Source organism: Lipophrys pholis (assembly GCF_963383615.2).
Source record: "Lipophrys pholis genome assembly, chromosome: 1".
NCBI lineage: Eukaryota > Metazoa > Chordata > Actinopteri > Blenniiformes > Blenniidae > Lipophrys > Lipophrys pholis.
The window spans coordinates 11582024-11598753 of record NC_137635.1 but is presented as its reverse complement, the minus strand read 5'-3'; the positions used below and the strand labels follow the sequence as shown (position 1 = coordinate 11598753).

Genomic DNA, 16730 nt, shown 5'->3' with positions numbered 1-16730 from the left:
GAGCGGAAAGCTTTCTGGTAGTTCTTTGAAACTTTCAGTCATTGGAGGCAAAATCCTACCAACAGTGACGGGATTAGAAGTAAAATGGTTAATACTCATCTGTTAGGTAGAGTTGGGATAAAATTGTGAATGTGAAAATTATTCTCTGGTTACAGTTTTCGGGTTAATCCCAGTTTTGTGTCATATTTTGTGTGTATTAGCTCAATAAAAAGGCTTTCCTGCTTTAAAAAGAGCCAAATGCTAATTCCGAAACTTCATTTCTACAGGTCAAACCTGACCCAGGATATCTTCAGAGGGGTCAGAGGCTGTAAGGAGAATTCAGGAAATGGTATGTATGATGATGTAATTCACCTCTAAGTCGAGATTTCGGGGTTAAAGAAAGTCCAACAAATGAAAGCTAGATTTCATTTGGTGTATCGTTTCTTTCCCGTCCCCTCAAATCCCAGCGTACCCATTTTAATCAGTTCCTCTTCTTGCTGGAGGTCAGTCCGTCGAGCTTCCTGCTGCAGGTCTCACTTCATTTAAAGAGGCTTATAAAATGTGACACAAAGTGATGTGAAGATTGCAAAGATTGCTCACCTGCACGTTTAAATCATGACCTCAGTGGCACGACACTTTCTCTGCATTCTGCCTCTCTCTCCTTCTCGATCTATTTATCTTCATATGTTTTCATTCCCATTGACGTCTCGGCTCCTTCTCATGTCACTTGCTCTTCCATTCTGCGTCGCAGTGGTCCACCGGAGGCGTGCGGTGATGTCGGGCGACGACGTCCTGCTCCAGTGCGAACTCCGCTCCAACCTGGCAACCCCACGCTGGACGCTCAACGGGAAGGAACTCCAGGGATACGGCATCAATTCGGGCTACCGCATCGGCACAGATGGCCTGCTCATAATCGGAGCCCGCACCCAGCAGAGCGGCTCCTATCGCTGCTTCGCCGTGGAGAACGCCGTCTCCGTCCTGGTCTTTCTTTACACAGTGAGGGTCCATACTGACCCGTTCTTCCCCGTGGAGCCCACATCCACCACCGACCCCACTACAGTCTCCAGCCCGACCGTGTTCTCCACCAGCAGCCCAACCCAGCAGCCATTACCCTCCCCCCTCGCCCCGGTGCCGGCAGGACCCGAGTTCCAGACCTACAAACACATGGAGGCCGTCTACATCTCCCTGGTGGCGGTTCTCGGGGGGCTTTGCTTGGTGTTGACTGTGGTGCTGCTGTACATCAGCTTCTGCTCCAGACAGGCCTCTCGGGACCGGAAGTTCTCTCATCAGGGACTGCAGGTCCTGGGGGCGTCTGAGAGGAAGAGAAGCTCCCACCTGGAACTCAAAACCATCTCCAGCCACTGCAACGGCCGCCAGGGCCGCCGCTCCATCTCGGTACCCACCTTCGGAGACTTCGGGGACGGCTTCCTCCAGATCGTCTCGGGCGAGTGCCAGCTCTCGCCCTGCAAAACGCCCCCTCCGGCCCCTCCCCTTCCCATGCCGCCGCCGCTTCCCGACACGGACTACGCCAACGGGATGTCCGCCACCCTGCCCAGCGTGCTGAGGAAGATGAACGGGAACAGCTACGTGCTGCTGAGGCAGGCCGACCCGGAGGGCATGTCGCCGCTCTACCACTCGTTCACAGAAGAGCTCAACAGGATCCTGGAGAAGAGGAAACACACGCAGCTGGACCTCCAACCAGACGAGAGCTCCATCTAAGGGACGTCCCTCTCAGTATTGGTCCCCAGGTTATTTATTCCTACCCGTAGTTGTGGGGAGAACTGATTAACTGTTGTATGATTCGCTGCTGTTATTTACCCAGTGTCAGTCGGTGCAACTCGCGTCTTTACCTGATCTGAAGTGTGCGGCTTCCTGTTTCACTAGTGACAATCGCTCCATGGTTTCATTTCAGTGGTAAACTCTACATGGAGATTGCCATCCAACAAAACACGTGAAAAACGTTCCTGTTCCAAAGACTTTCTGGAGGGTCTGAAATGATGGTGGTCAAATGACATGAAAAGGAAAAAGTTCAAGAGGACGTGGTGAAAGAAACTATGTCAGTCCAGAGGGTATCAGGTATTTCATGAAGTATGAAGGTGTTGAAGAGGTTCTAGTACCAAGTAACTGTCTCCTGATCTTAAGGTGATACTCCGTCCAAAATGAAACTTTTGTTCAGAAGCTAAATGGCATTGGAGTGTGTGAGGTATGTTTCTTTTCCCAGTTTGCAATATTTGCTTTATTCTTTAAATTTTGTTTTTTTGCAACCACCAACAAAATCTTGTAAATTTCGCTTTGAATACCAGCAGTGTTTACACGTTCGTATTTTCGTCATTCAGTGAATAGATTCAACCCTGCACCTTTGTGCAAAAAAGCATGTTTGCAACATGACAATTAGGAAGCTGCTTTTAGGTAAATGAAGCAAGCCGCAGCTGTATGCCAAGCATCTGTAATGAGACTGGAAAGTTTCAACCCCCCTCGATTTGAGGAAGAAGGACGGATATGAAATTTACAGCTTTGTTACACAGTCCAGAAAAAACCCCGCAAAAACAAATCCAACTTTTGATGCTTCAGGGATCAACTTTGCAGTCATTAATGATTAAATTAATGAGGCATGCACACCACGTCCTGTGTTTTATGGGCGCAGTAGCTTTTGAGACAAGCTGCATATTCTTTTCCATCAGATGAACGTTGCCTTGAATTTTTAAGGACTTGGTAATGTTTTGAACGGGGACACTTAATTAACCATCACATGTCAGAATCGGAAACCAGTTTAATCATTTTCAGATACGATTCAGACCAATACGCATCCTGCACCATTCATGATAGCCAGTATTTTTAGTCGGAGTATCACTTTGAGGACTTGAGAGCACAAAATGATCAATTTCAACGTATTTATTTAAAACTACCCTTTCTTCATCCCCCTCATGTAAATAGCAATAATTACACCACTGTTGCAGCTGTTAGACGCAAAGTGTTGTGCCGGTGCCAATGGACATCTCTCTAGCAAACTATTGTTTTTCCTTTCTTGAGGCTTTTATTTCTTCTTGTGTTTTTGGCCTGTGTGTGAGATAGGAGATAAATCTGTCGGAGAGGAAGCAGGTGTCGTCCACTAAAGGAGCAGCCAGCGTGTGGTCAGCTTGATTGATTTCACAGGCCAGATTCAGGGCTCAGGAGACTCAGAGGAAACCACAACACTCACTAAAAATAAACAGACGATACGCTTTCAAGGAAATGCTTCAATTTGTTGTTTTCTATTTCTACACTTACATATACTTAAGCTTGGTCTTTGTTCCACTGAGGGTCTATTTTTGGATGAACAACAAGTATTTGTAAAATGGGTGAAAACAAACAAGAAGAAAGATGTTTTTTTCTTGTCTTTTTTTTTCTTACTCTGCCTCCTTTAGTGACAGAAGCTGGTTTTGTCATTCGCTGTTAAAAAGCTGCTTTTGGCCAGTTGCCAGACGAGAGTGGAGAAGACCTTCGCGTGTGCCGGCAATGAAAGCATCCTCACTAGTGTCCTGACATTAGTGCAATGCCAAAACAACAAGAAACTGCAGAGCTCGCAGTGTTTCCAAGGCAAGGTGAGCGGGATTAAATAGCAGCACGGTGATTGAAGAGTGCACGTGTGACTTCGTGGGCAGTTACGATCTTGATGTGTCTTTTTCCTGCGAGGCCTTGAATCGGCTGTTGGAGCTGCGGGGTGACTTGCACGGAGCATCACTGACAGTAACAGCAGTGTTTGGCTCACCGCCACCAAATAAAGGACGGGAGCTTTTTCGCTCAGTCTGCAGGTAGGAGCATCTACAAATCATTTGACCCGGGTGTCCCGGCTCGCCATGCAGGAAGCAGATGATGATCCAAATAGACTGGCAATAGTTTGCACTTTTCGTCCTCTCTTGTGGCTTTCACTGAAGGTATTTTCCAATCTCTGCAGACTGACGGTGATAGGCAAAAAACCCATATTTGATCTGCATAGATTTGATTAGCAATAGGTTTAGTTGTTTTTTTTTAAGTTTTGCACAATAGAAGTCACTTTATGTATATACAGCCGTGGGCAACACAGTGAACACTGCAGAAGGAGAAACTGTAAGAAACTGGTCTAGTTTTTCCCTTTGGTACAATTCATAGCAACTCTTTTTGAAATTTCTTCCATTTAAAGTATTGTGTTTGGTTTAGAAATAATAAAACTTTTAAAACCCACTTCCAGATTTGTTTTCCATGTGTAATTAAAAAGTTTTTTAACTATAGTGAAGTTTCCTTTTCTTCTGCTTTTGGTTTGCTCCCTTCAGGGGCCGTAAATTAAATGTGTGAGAGTGTGTTCATCTATAATTCATTCAATAACATTCTGTTGTTTTCGGTTAAAATGAAAAGCTCTTTTACACTCCAGAAACAATAATGCTGTCAAGCAAAGTTAACATCTTTTTATGAGTAACTGGGTTTGAAATTACATTTATTTGTTTGTTATTTATGTGAGGATCCTTTTAATATCTCTTGATAGTTTAAGCATTTACATTAGAATTACATCCTTTATTTAAACATATTTTGATAAAATGCTATTTAGAAGTATCTGCAATACGCGGAAAAGTAAACTTGCAACATTAGCAGCGGGATAAAGAAATGACAAAAGAGAGAGATGAACCTGTCAAAAAGAAGAGTTACAGTACATAGAATATGGCTTCATTGTTGCAATGGACACAATTAGAGCTGTATAGAAAACAGTCCTCTTTCCTTCTCCACTTCCTTTTCAATATCTCTGTCTCATCACCTCAGCATAACGTCATCATCTACTCCTCCCTCCACTTGAGTTCACCCTCTCAAAGACCCGGCTGAGTTTACAAACGACCTCCTCATCAGTTAGTGCCACTTTTCCAAAGATCACTCAAGTTTGTAATTCTTGCAGATGGGAGCACTGAAGAGATTTCCTGAGTTAAAGTACAGATAACAGTATTTTCACATTTCTTCCTGATGCTTTTAGTGCACTAATGTCCCATAAGAATAAACAGCCGTAACATTAATGTCTGTTTTTGAGATTTAATGTATTCACAATGTTGAGAGGCTCAGCAATGACGATCAGATTAAATCAGTGTGTATTTGTAGCTTCTTCTTTTTTTTTTTTAAGCTGGAGTTGTAAATTGAAATATATTTGGGGGGTTTAATTTAACTGCAACTTTAAAACCTCTTCTGAATAGTTGCTGTACTCAAGTATCTGCTCTTTAAAAGTTCCAGTAATCAGGTTGTGGAACGTCATTCTGCTGCTGCATCTCCATCGTCAATCAAGAACTTTCTGTCTATATCAGAGACTGTGTTTTATTCTACGGACGAGTTGAACTGCGAGTTTCCATGCTTTTAAGTGTTTTATTGGCACAAACACAGCGATGCTTAATCTGCTCATCAAGTAACTGCATCCTACGGTTTGATATATGAGTTCTTTATATATAATATTAAAATCTCCTAGGTTGTCTTTTTGCAAGTACTTTGTTTCGTCATGTAAACTTGTTAGTTATGGCATTTATCTCCCCACTTCATTCTGGATCAATTTTAGTGTGGAAAATGGACTTATGTAAGAGTATTACTTGCTTCTTACTTGTTCCTTATTTCAATTGTACAATATATATATATATATATACTTGCATTATTAGTTCAGTGTGAAAAATTTTTTAAAAATCAGTGTCAACGGCCCTGAGGGGAAGTCATGAAACAACATGCAGAACGTGTTCACACTGAATCCTGTTGTTTTCAGCTTGTGGCGGGTAGCAACTCCACTGTCCACTGGGAAAATATCCCACAAGATCTGAGAGTCACTTACACACATGCTCGAGTCTTGATAGGGGCAGAGGGTTGACACAAGCAGAGAGGAGGATGAGGGCAGTGGGGGGTGGGGGTAAAAAAAAAAATGTAATTACCATTTTCAGAGCAGGCCGTAACTTAGCAACACCAACTTTATTTAGAGTATTTAATGTCCTTGCATGGGTCAATCTGCACTGTTTCCCATTGACAAGAGTGGGTGTGATGAGAGCACAGTGGTTGTGATATTGGTAATAGGTGCCATGGAGAAATTAGTATGCAGGACGTGAGTGTGATGCAACAGAAAACACATCCAGCCATGAATTCAGGATCTGTGCTGTACTTTGAAAGCAAAAACAACCACACTGTCCCTCTGGGTTAAAGGCATGACGTCTTGACAAAGTAACTCGACAAGAGATGTTTGAAAAACTTGGTTATCATTTGATGCTTCTTCCATAAATCTATGTTCTATACTCTATGTGATCAGTCCAGCTGGATTGAGTATCAGTCTACACACATTCACACCAATTTAAACCCGCCTATTCGCCTCACATGTTTGTTTCCCGACTGGAAAACAACTATCTGACTGGAAACCAACGTTTATTGAGTCCGTTCTGGGGCTTTAAAAAGATCTTCAATTTATCTGTTAATGGTGCAAATTTGAAATTATTGCTGGTTTGTCTAGGAATGATCAATGATGTCAATTTTAGCCCGAAAGCAAAGCAGTTCACACAAAACAAGTATCCAAGAAATGTTTTTTTTTTTTTTGCCTGACTGAATTGTACATTATTCATACGACTTATGTGGAACCATGAAACAAACTTGTCAGGAGATGAAGCTCATTCAAACTGTGAATGGTGGTACAAATCTTCTGGTTTTCAGTATACAGTCATTGATTTAAGAGATTACATTTCATGATCCTATGAGGGCCAACACAGCCAGGGAATTTGCTCAGAAAGAGGAAATTGAAAGATGTTTTAACAGTGACACAGAAAATGTACAAAGATACTCAGAGCAGATTGTGCATTTACTTTTCAGCTGTATTGAATTTTTGACAAGTAATTGCTTGATAAAAGCTCATTATTCTTGTGCTCAAGGACATCACCACTGTCAAGAAAAATATTTCAAAGGTATTCAATGGTTCAAAAAAATCCTCACAGTTGTAAGTATTGAATTCATCAATAGTGCACTGCTGCAGAGCTCAGCTACAAAACATCTGCAGTCATGTCACTCCTCCAGTCAAAAAAAAAAAAAAAAAAAAAAAAAAAAAAAAAAGGCAGTAACAGTTTAACCATTCCCTGTGGCCAGAATTATACTGTAATGCCAGCAGACTAGTATCCATTAATCAGTCCTGAGGCCCCCTTCACATTCCCTCCTTGTAACTCTGCTCATTTGTATTCATAGGAGGACCAGCACTGTGTTGTATCTGTTTTTATTAAGAATAACACTGAGGTCAACTCTGAATGCCTTTTGCAGTCAAAAATGATGAATTCCGAGTGAGAAAAGCAGAAAATGGGGGAATAGTTTGGCCGGCGTCCGTTGTGCTGAATCTGAACAAATCACTTACTGGAGGAGTTTTCTGTTCCTGTTACGGCCCATCCAGAGGACAACTCACACTTGAAGGTTAAAGGTTGTCCCTCAAGCTATCAAACAACCATCTGTCATGTTCATTTAAGCTCTGAATCATTTAAGGATGTTCAGCAAGGACACCTTCAAGCCTTATCAGTTTAAAAGTAGATGACTTGCAGACTTCCCTGCCATAGGTCTTCAAAAGACGATTTCTCCAAAGAAATATTTGAAATCCAGGAAGATGAGTCGACCTTAACGTTATCTGCCTAATGTCGAAATTTAAACACCAGTAACAGATTTTACACCAAAAATAATTTTATTAAATGAAAGCTAGAACTGGTGCAGAGTGCTGCACTCACTACACACATCTCCAAATAACAGCAATCTGCTTTTCAGAATGCCAGTTGATGTGGATTCATGTAAAGTCTATTCAAATGTGGCATTTACAGTCTGCCAGCAGTGGGCATGGATCATAAATATAACCATAGCAGTTCTAATGCATTTAATAAAGCGGACAATGGCTTTACCTGCGAGTTAATTTACATTGCAGTCATCTCTGAAAAAAACCCAAAAACAAAACACGTCTTCAAAACATACAGAAGATGACAGGTAATTTCTGGTAACATCCAAATACGAGAACTTAAACTTTGCTTCATCCTTATTGGACGTCGTCCTTCTGTGGTCTGATGGGGCCGATGGACGGAGGCCGGTTGACGAAGGGGTGCCACTGGCCCTGGATGCTGGGGCAGTCTGTGTGGTAAGGTTTGCGGATACGAATGATATCCAGGCCAGACTGGTTGGACAGTTTGGTCAAGAGCTCTGAAATCTCCAGAGATGTTTTGTTTGTGACCATTTCTTCCCTCACATTCCCATTTACTGCAAGACGGAAAAAAGGAAATCACCAAGAGAGTGAGTGAAACTGGAAAAATAAATCATAATGTTGCAGCAACACAAAGACTTGACATTATTTACACATCTGTGTAAAATCGAACTTCAACAGAAATCTGACAAAGTGTAATACTGCCCCCTACAGTATCTCAGGGAATGTTTACGCCTCTCAAGTTTGGCCCTATTAAAATGAACCCTGGTGTGATAACTGTGTTAGTTTAGTCCATCTGTGGCAGTGAGAAAGCTGCCATCTGAACCCTGGTGCAGTCCAAATGAGCACACTGACTGTTTGAAATTCAATGGCTCAGTGAGAGTTGAAGGAACTCAGTCATCGTACACAGAAGACCCATTTGATTTATTTAATAAAATCGTGAAACTAAAAACATGAACTCCTGCTTGAGTCTGATTTTAACACTTAAGCAATGGATACTTACGGTACTCTGCAACTATTCTAGGTATCCTGCGTGGCAGAGGGGACACATACACAACAGTTCCAGGATTTTTCTTTGCGTAATCCACGACTCCTTCCTCAATAAAGTCTCTGAAAACGAAGGAGACAAGTGTTTCATGCAAGTGGTGATCACTGAGCTGAATCTGTGACACAACACCAGCACTGCGAATTGTTCTCACAAGAATACATTTTAGTTGTATAACACAGGCAATCAGGAAACATCTCAAGGTGCTTAATACTTATTCAAACACTGAACCCATCAGATGTACAAATTAGAGTTCAGGACACTGAACAATAACAAACTGTGGAATAAATAAACAAAAAAACAAAGAGAGAAGCAAAACTACAATGAAATTAGGGGAAGTGGTGGTCTCGCAACTAAAGAAGTGGACTTGGGATCAGGAGTTTGCAGATTCCTACAGTGGACACAACCTTTGGGTCTACTGTGGAGATGCAGAAAAGGGATTTGTCCCACGGGGATCAAGTCAGGTAGTTATTTAGTTACAATGAATAGATGACACAGCTAAGACACAACAACAACAAAATAAATAAAAATAATCCATAAAAAAACACCTGTTACAGACAAACAAATCAACAAACAAAGCAATGCACACACACACGCACACACACACGCACACGCACACACACACACACACGCACACACACACACACACAACAAATCAATGAATGCAGTTTGCTATCACAAACTGTATCCACAAAAACAGCCAGACATCAAAATCAATGTCCGAAACAACCACAGTGGAACAACTTCAAACACACACTAACAATTTGAAGTAAATAGGTCCAGATTTCTACACGAGCACACAGCAGTCACAACACACACACGCCGTTTTCAGCGCATCGATTGTTTGCTTTTAGTATAACCAGATTCACAGTAAGCGCTGAAGGTTTTTGGAGAAGATGGTGGATGTTTTGTTTTTTTACCTGATTCCCAGTGAGCTCTGAGCGTTTTTAGAGAAGGTGATGGAGACCCTCTTCAGTTGACAGACGTAGCGACCCACACCGTTTTGAAGAACGCTCTTCAGGAAGCGACTCGGCGTCCCTCTGGAAGTCATTCTTCAGCTGGCGGGTAAATAAATGTGTATTATCTGCTGTCAAACTGTTTGGGTGAAAAAATACACCAGATAATGCCGTGAAACAGCAGAAAACTACCAGAGGACGATTTGACGGGCATGGACACTGCGTAGTCCGTCTATAATATGCTCCGGAGTGAAACACGGAAACGATATGATTTTTTTTTCTAAATATCATCCGCTCAACAAACTTATTAAAGGAATTTTTTTATTGACGCATAATTCTAAATGGATGTTTTAAGCTTTTGAGTCATTTAATTGGGTCAATCTAATTTCCATTCTGGTTTTAACACAACATGTTTCACACGGACTTGTTTTGAGAACGTACGGTAAAGCCTGGGTGACATATTTGGCGCACATTGGAGTGAAAATGGAATGCGAATGAAAAGAAAAAGGTGACTTTTTGTGTGTTTACGGTTTCATACGTTGTTTCTGCTTTGCGTAGCATTTATACTATTCTTAACGTTTATTTTCCTGCATGTTTGTGTCCGTTTAACCCTCCAGAAACAGTTTCCTGGCTTCTCTAGGTCACCCAAACCTAACCCTGCAGCTTTGTTGCGACTTAAACTGATGTTTTCTTTTTGTGTTATTTCATCTTTTGCAGGTTAAATGTGCTAACCAGATAACCAATGTGGGGAGGCTTTCTCCTGAGGGGCTGCACCTGTTTGTCCCAGGTGGCAGCCCCGAGGTTACTCCACCATCGCCACCATATTTCAGCAGCTTGTTTGAGACCTGGCCTTCAGACACTCCTCCACAGACTCACTGCCAAGGTTTACATCTCAGCCCCCAGTGGGGCCAGAGCTTATAAAAAAGACACAAAATCTACTGTAGAGTTTCTTGGAACTCCCATCTCAGTCACAGATATCAAACAGTACATACGGTCCAAAGACATCCCCTTCCACGATGGCTACAGTTGCCTCCACATCCCCAGCATCTTCGTCGACGTGGCCTCCAGGAAGGACAGCTTCTCCCTGTTCGTGGACAAAACCACCGGGCAGTTTCTGTGCAAAGACACGCTGGTGGAGGGCAGCTGGGAGGACCTGCAGGATTGTCTGGAGGTGATGCAGAAGGACGAGCAGGACTTTCTCAGCCCCCAGGTGCTCCTGGGGTATCCAGAGAGCATGGAGGAGCAAGAGGAGAGCGAGAGGGAGCTGATGGAGGTGCAGAGGATGTGGTCCAGCTCTGTGGTCTTTACTGACCTGCCAGAGGATGAAGCTCAGCTCATTAAAGCTATGTTCCAGGTAATCTCCAAAGAACAACTAAATTAACTGCTAATACTGTATGAATCCCCTTGGGGAAATTACCTTTTTCACATTGACCATCCTATTTCTAAGATGCAGAGGGCAGCCACGTTACGGCGATCTGGGGAAGTTGATAAGCCTTGCTCAGGGACCCACAGTGGTTTCTTCTCTGCTGTGGGATTCGAACCTGTAAAAACGATGAATGGAAAGCATCTGCATTCACTCTTTCCTTCCCCAAGACAACAGGGTTTTTTTTTTTTAAACTTCTTTAATTATTATGATTTTAGAGTCCTGGAATTAGAAATCAACCCCTGACCTGAAATGTGTTTGACACCCCTGACTTAATCAAAGGTGACCTACAGTTTACTGTGCAGACACCGGGCCATTTCTCACTGCTACCACAACTATAGAAATAACTACAACTTTGCATTCATGATGGTAAATTATACCAAATCACCATAGAGCGCATCAACTTAGTGTTTTTGTTTTAATCAAATGCCTCAATGATGTAGCAAAGGTGGACAAATTGATTAGGACATATGCAATTTTGATTCAAATTTTCTGTGTTTTCTTTCTCACTTGACAAAGGTACTGTGGTTGTCATTTTGTTCAGACTGGAATGGTTCAACAATGTTGGCATGAGAGACCAAAGGGTTGCCGCTTTTGTTGACGAGCTGGTTGCCATCATGGTGGCATTGCCATGTGAGAATGTTTCTGCAACACAGACATTTAAAGGTCATGGGGGGTTGTGTGAATGCAACATGTAGTTTAGTGGAGTTTATATTTTATGGTTTAGCTCAACATTAGAGTAATTCTGGCCGTGCAGCTTGTCAAGCCTGTAGCACGTTGGGTGAAACTTTGAGAGTGGTTTTAGTACAAATACTATATCTCAAAATTTTTACCCTTGTTTCATTTCAGATCACAAAAATATCTAATGCAACCCTCAAGAAGTTTGGTGTGCGCCTCTTCAAACCTACAAAGAGTCTAGTTTTCCCATGGTTTGGTGGACCTGACTCCTCCTTGAAGGGCCTTAAACTCCTGTCAGCGCAAAGAACAGAAACAGAGAAAGTAGTTTATAATGAAGCGACAGTCCCCAAGTCCAGCTCCTATTACAATCTGTTTGGCCTCCCTCTGGTGGTCCGGATGGACTCGGAGGTGGTGGTGACTGGTCACGAGCTGGACGCTCTGGCTGTGCATCAAGCCACAGGACTCCCCAGTGTTGCTCTGCCTCGCGGGGTCAGCTGCCTTCCACCCATCCTGCTGCCCTACCTGGAGCAGTTCAAGCGGGTGACGCTGTGGCTGGGGGGAGACATCCGCTCCTGGGAGGCCTCCAAGATTTTCTCCCGCAAGCTGGGACTGCGGCGATGCTGGCTGGTGCGGCCCGGGGAGTACCGGCCGTGTCCAGTGGAGGCACTGGCCTGGGGAAAGAACTTAGGTCACATCCTCAAAACGTCGATCCCAGCGGCCCACAAGTCGATCGTATCCTTCAAGGAGCTCAGAGAGGACGTGTACGGGGAGCTGGTTAACACAGATCAGGTGGCTGGAGTGAAGTGGATGAGATTTCCAGAACTCAACAGGATCCTAAAGGGACATCGCAAAGGAGAACTGACAGTCTTCACAGGTACTGTATCATTATTACTGAAGTAGAAATTATAATGCTTTTTACCTGTTCAATTCACACGGAAACAGACCATATAGGATCATAAAACTATTCTAATCAAAACCTATGGATGGAATTAAGAAGTGCATTGTGAAATATGCCATGTGTAGTAATAGACAGGTGAGACACAGAGAAAAAGAAGCTTCTGCTCGTCCTTGTGGAGGATTTGTCTGCTGTTTACCTGAGAATACAGTTTATTTCTTGTGATATCAACCTTTTCTGGCTGTTCATGTGAAACTCACCGACTCTGATCCGCTGTGAAAATGTTATATATTTGTTAACCAGGTCCCACGGGAAGCGGTAAGACGACCTTCATCAGCGAGCTGGCCCTGGACCTTTGCATGCAGGGCGTGAACACGTTATGGGGCAGCTTTGAGATCAACAACGTGCGGCTGGCTAAAATCATGCTGACGCAGTTCGCCATGCAGCGGCTGGAGGAGGACCTGGAGCGCTACGACTTCTGGGCGGACAAGTTTGAGGAGCTGCCTCTTTACTTCATGACTTTCCACGGACAGCAGAATATCAAGTGAGTGTGGAGGAACACATGCTGTTTGTTCTTTTTTGTCGGTGATGGTACTCAGTTCGACATGCTCGTCTGTGTTTGGGCTTCAGGGCAGTGCTGGACACGATGCAACATGCGGTTTACCTTTACGATATCAACCACGTCATCATCGATAATCTGCAGTTCATGATGGGACAAGAAAACCTCTCAGTAGACAAGTGAGTAAACGCTATAATGAAAACATACAAGAATTTTTGTATGTAAAAGCAAATGCATGCATTTTATTATTTTTTTTATGTCATTCAGGTTTGCAGTCCAGGACCACATTATTGGTGTGTTCAGAAAGTTTGCGACCAACAGCTGCTGCCATGTCACTCTGATCATTCACCCGAGGAAAGAGGAGGATGACCGGGAACTGCAGACGGCGTCTATCTTTGGTTCTGCAAAGGTCAGGCAGGAAAATGTTTGCAAAGAAGAGGCTGCACACATGTCAGACTGAAAACCGTCCAAAGAGCTTTGAAGGAGATGTGTAGGATGATTTGAATAGAACCACATTTACCAGCTTCCTGAAGAGCGGGTATTTAATGAGGCTTTTGTTGTATGCCACCTGACAACAGTTGTTTTGTTATTTTTGCATTAGTTGTTCTATACTTTGATGAAGAGTCATAATCCAACCTAAAATTCACGTTTTAGTAGCTGTAGACAAATCATGTGTTTTTCAGGTGATCTGCTACATTACACAATCGTTCACTCACTCATATTCAAATGTACAACAAATTTAAAAACATAATTTTACCTTGAATGCATGTTTTAGGGCTGTGGATGGAAAGCGTAACACCCTTTATCCATAATCAGCTGGAATCCACTTGAGTTGGAAAAACAGTGTTGAATATTAAAGATTCAAGATCTATTCTATTTCTACGGTGGATGTATTGACAAAGTGATGCATCGTTGCTTCAGCTTGTCTTCAGCTACTTCCAGGTAGTTTTTATTGCACCAAATGCACCTTTCAATGTGGTTTTTAGATCGCCCTTGAAGATAAAGGTTCACCTGTGTGATTGTAATGCTTGATTTCCTTGCATGGCACTTTTCATATTCAATATATTTTTTTTTATTACAAGGAATCATGATGGAAAAGGAATGTGTTGTAAACAGTCTTTCCCCCAATTGTGACCTAATTCAGACTTGTGTCGCTCTCTATCCTCTCCCAGGCCAGCCAAGAGGCCGACAACGTGCTCATCCTGCAGGAGAAGAAGCTGGTGACGTGTCCCGGCCGCCGGTCGCTGCAGGTCACCAAGAACCGCTTTGACGGAGACGTGGGCATCTTCCCGCTGGACTTCATCAAGTCTTCGCTCACCTTCGCGACTCCCCTGAAAGGCAAGCACAAGCTGAGGAAGGTCGCCGCGAAGCCGGAGAACGAGGCCGAGGAGGCGGAGGTGAGCGCTGCCGCGTCCAAGAAGGACGAAGTTAAAAAGGAGAAAACAGCCAAAGTTCCAAAGAGTCAGCGGACTGCAAAGAGTACCACTGCTGCACAGGAAGCCACCTCGAAGTGATGAAGAGTGGGAGTCGAAGGGAGTATGAATCATTTTCTCTGTTGATCAGGGATCAGGTGGAGTTTTCATTTCATCCATACTAGTAATTTTAAGCCAATGACAGAAAGTCCAACTAAGCTAAACACAAATTGATAAACATCGCACAAAAAGTGAAAACATTTTTGGAAATAATTGTCAGACCTTTAGAAAGCTTGCTTTTTCCCACATTTATTTGTGACATGTATTTGTGAGATGAACAGCAGATCTGAATCGACAGCTTTGTGTCCAAGAAAAATCAGCCAGTTTGTATTTGATGGTTTAAATGTGAAGAAACCAAACACATTGAGTGTTTGGCAATGAATTGATTGAACACGAATTTCGGTAGCTTGTGGAAGAACCAAAAACAGCCTGGCTCCGCCCCCTCATGGTGATCTGTCAACACACTCCTGAGGGATCGATCGCATTCTTCAACCAGCTTTTCCCTCAAACCAGCTCACGTGGCTCACACGTCTCCAAAGTGTGTTTATCTCTGAGAATAGTCCAGCAGCTTAAAACAAGAACCAATAACGGCAAAGAAAAGCTGTTTGGTATGATCAGTGTAAAGTTTTCACAAATGCACGTTCCTTATTCACACAGCGGCATTTAAAAGAGACACGATCAGGCTTCCAGCGGGTTCAGGTTTATTACCAAGAAAAATAATGACTAATAGCAAATTTCTTCACTTTTTGTGCTTCGTTTTGAATCTGACTGAATGACTCCTGAAACCAGACATAAAACTACGTGATTGTATTCAGAAAACTCTGACTTAAGAGTGGATTCAACAAACTGTGTTAAAACCAGAATGCGAAAGAACTAAGTGTTAAACTCCTGTTTAGTCTTTTAAGCTTTTCCATACATTAAGACTGATTACTCCGTGAAAACGGCTGTTTACCTTCAGTGTCAGATACAATACTGTGACCCCGTTTTCAGTGTTTAACCCTTTTACTCATAAAAATAACTCCTTCACTGTTTATCACGTCTATTAAACTCAAAAGCTGAGAGAAAGCAGAATAGAGCTTTATGTTCATATACAAGTCATTACAATAAACGATAAGACGTCTTCAGCATGACCATTCAACCATTCATTTCTTAGTTTTAGGACTATAAAACTAAAACAAATCCAGTCAATCTGGTAGTAAACGGTTAAAAAAATGCAAATCAAATACTGTTTCTACCAACAGCCCACAAATATTGTATTACTACAGAGGACTAAAAAACCAAGTAAGGATGAATGACTGTAATCCAGAATAGTAATCCATGATCGGTTGTCACTGCTCTGTGCACATTAATCCTGTGCTTTCTACTGACTTTTTCTACACTGTTTCGTTAAATGAGCTGCCTTTTTTTCAAAAAAGTAAAATACTTCTGATACCGTTTTTGTTGTGGTTTTGTGTGTGATCAGTAGGGGGCAGTAGATGACAAGTCTTTAAAACCTTTGCCCAACCTGAAGCAAGATCCTCGCTGTGGGAGGGAACCACATCCCATTTAGTGGGATAACATGCAAACCCCACACAAAACTTTCCAAACCTATTCTGCAACATACATTACTGTATTTAAAAAAAAAAAAAAAAAAAAAAAGGCATTCACATCTCTCACATCTGGATCTGATGTATCTAAGATGAAATTTGCACCAGATGTTTGATATTTTGAAGTAGTTAACAATTACATATATTAGAAGTTCAGTGTAGATGAATTGTTTTGACTGTGCTGCGGTGTAGTGGTAAGCACGCTCATCTCACAGCAAGAAATCCACAGTTCAAGCCCTGTTGGTTTGTTGGGTCAGCATGTGTTTCCTGCCACTGCATCAAAAAATAGATTGATGGCAGTTGGCATGAGGATCAGGAGGTTGCAGGCTTCCTTTAACCTCTCTGCTGTAAGCGAGGGCCACTTCCTGTGAACACAGTCAATCATGCGAGATCAAATTGCTCATTAACAAGGCGGCGAGGATCTGCAGTTTGGAGCACACCTGTGTCAGGTTACACCATCCATTA

The 16730-nt window shown here is 42.6% G+C and overlaps 3 protein-coding genes across 4 annotated transcripts in view; 2 read left to right on the top strand and 1 right to left on the bottom strand.

Annotated features, from left to right (window-relative positions):
• sema4gb (sema domain, immunoglobulin domain (Ig), transmembrane domain (TM) and short cytoplasmic domain, (semaphorin) 4Gb) overlaps positions 1–4173 on the top strand; it is a 43881-nt gene extending 39708 nt beyond the window's left edge. The window contains exons 14-15 of the mRNA XM_080470201.1: positions 267–328; positions 731–4173. Of these exons, the coding sequence (XP_080326327.1) occupies positions 267–328; positions 731–1698 (1030 nt within the window). The 3' untranslated portion in view covers positions 1699–4173. The remainder of the gene's footprint in view (positions 1–266; positions 329–730) is intronic.
• Positions 4174–6784: 2611 nt separating this feature from the next.
• Positions 6785–9910, bottom strand: mrpl43 (mitochondrial ribosomal protein L43). Of its 2 annotated transcripts, XM_080459695.1 has the most exons (4): positions 9845–9910; positions 9617–9754; positions 8655–8761; positions 7181–8208 (listed from the first exon to the last, which is right to left on the bottom strand). In XM_080459695.1, exons 2-4 carry the CDS (start codon positions 9745–9747, stop codon positions 7991–7993), a joined length of 456 nt encoding a protein of 151 aa, XP_080315821.1. In that variant the 5' UTR covers positions 9748–9754; positions 9845–9910; the 3' UTR covers positions 7181–7990. The 2 variants fall into 2 exon arrangements, with proteins under 2 accessions (XP_080315820.1, XP_080315821.1); XM_080459694.1 differs by having other exon boundaries at positions 6785–8208; positions 9617–9903.
• A 168-nt stretch (positions 9911–10078) lies between these two features.
• twnk (twinkle mtDNA helicase) lies at positions 10079–16294 on the top strand. Its single transcript, XM_080485222.1, has 7 exons — positions 10079–10160; positions 10370–11006; positions 11925–12627; positions 12952–13192; positions 13279–13386; positions 13475–13616; positions 14380–16294. Exons 2-7 carry the CDS (start codon positions 10395–10397, stop codon positions 14719–14721), a joined length of 2148 nt encoding a protein of 715 aa, XP_080341348.1. The 5' UTR covers positions 10079–10160; positions 10370–10394; the 3' UTR covers positions 14722–16294.
• Positions 16295–16730: the final 436 nt, after the last annotated feature.

Bases quoted from the DNA above. Each gene is read 5' to 3' on its own strand.
- mrpl43 (XM_080459695.1), bottom strand. From the start codon at position 9,747: ATGACTTCCAGAGGGACGCCGAGTCGCTTCCTGAAGAGCGTTCTTCAA. The intron at 8,762-9,616 runs GTAAAAAAACAA...CTTCGTTTTCAG, and splicing joins CAGAGCTCACTGGGAATCAG to AGACTTTATTGAGGAAGGAG. The intron at 8,209-8,654 runs GTAAGTATCCAT...TCCGTCTTGCAG, and splicing joins TAGAATAGTTGCAGAGTACC to TAAATGGGAATGTGAGGGAA.
- twnk (XM_080485222.1), top strand. From the start codon at position 10,395: ATGTGGGGAGGCTTTCTCCTGAGGGGCTGCACCTGTTTGTCCCAGGTG. The intron at 12,628-12,951 runs GTACTGTATCAT...TTTGTTAACCAG, and splicing joins AGAACTGACAGTCTTCACAG to GTCCCACGGGAAGCGGTAAG. The intron at 13,387-13,474 runs GTGAGTAAACGC...TATGTCATTCAG, and splicing joins GAAAACCTCTCAGTAGACAA to GTTTGCAGTCCAGGACCACA.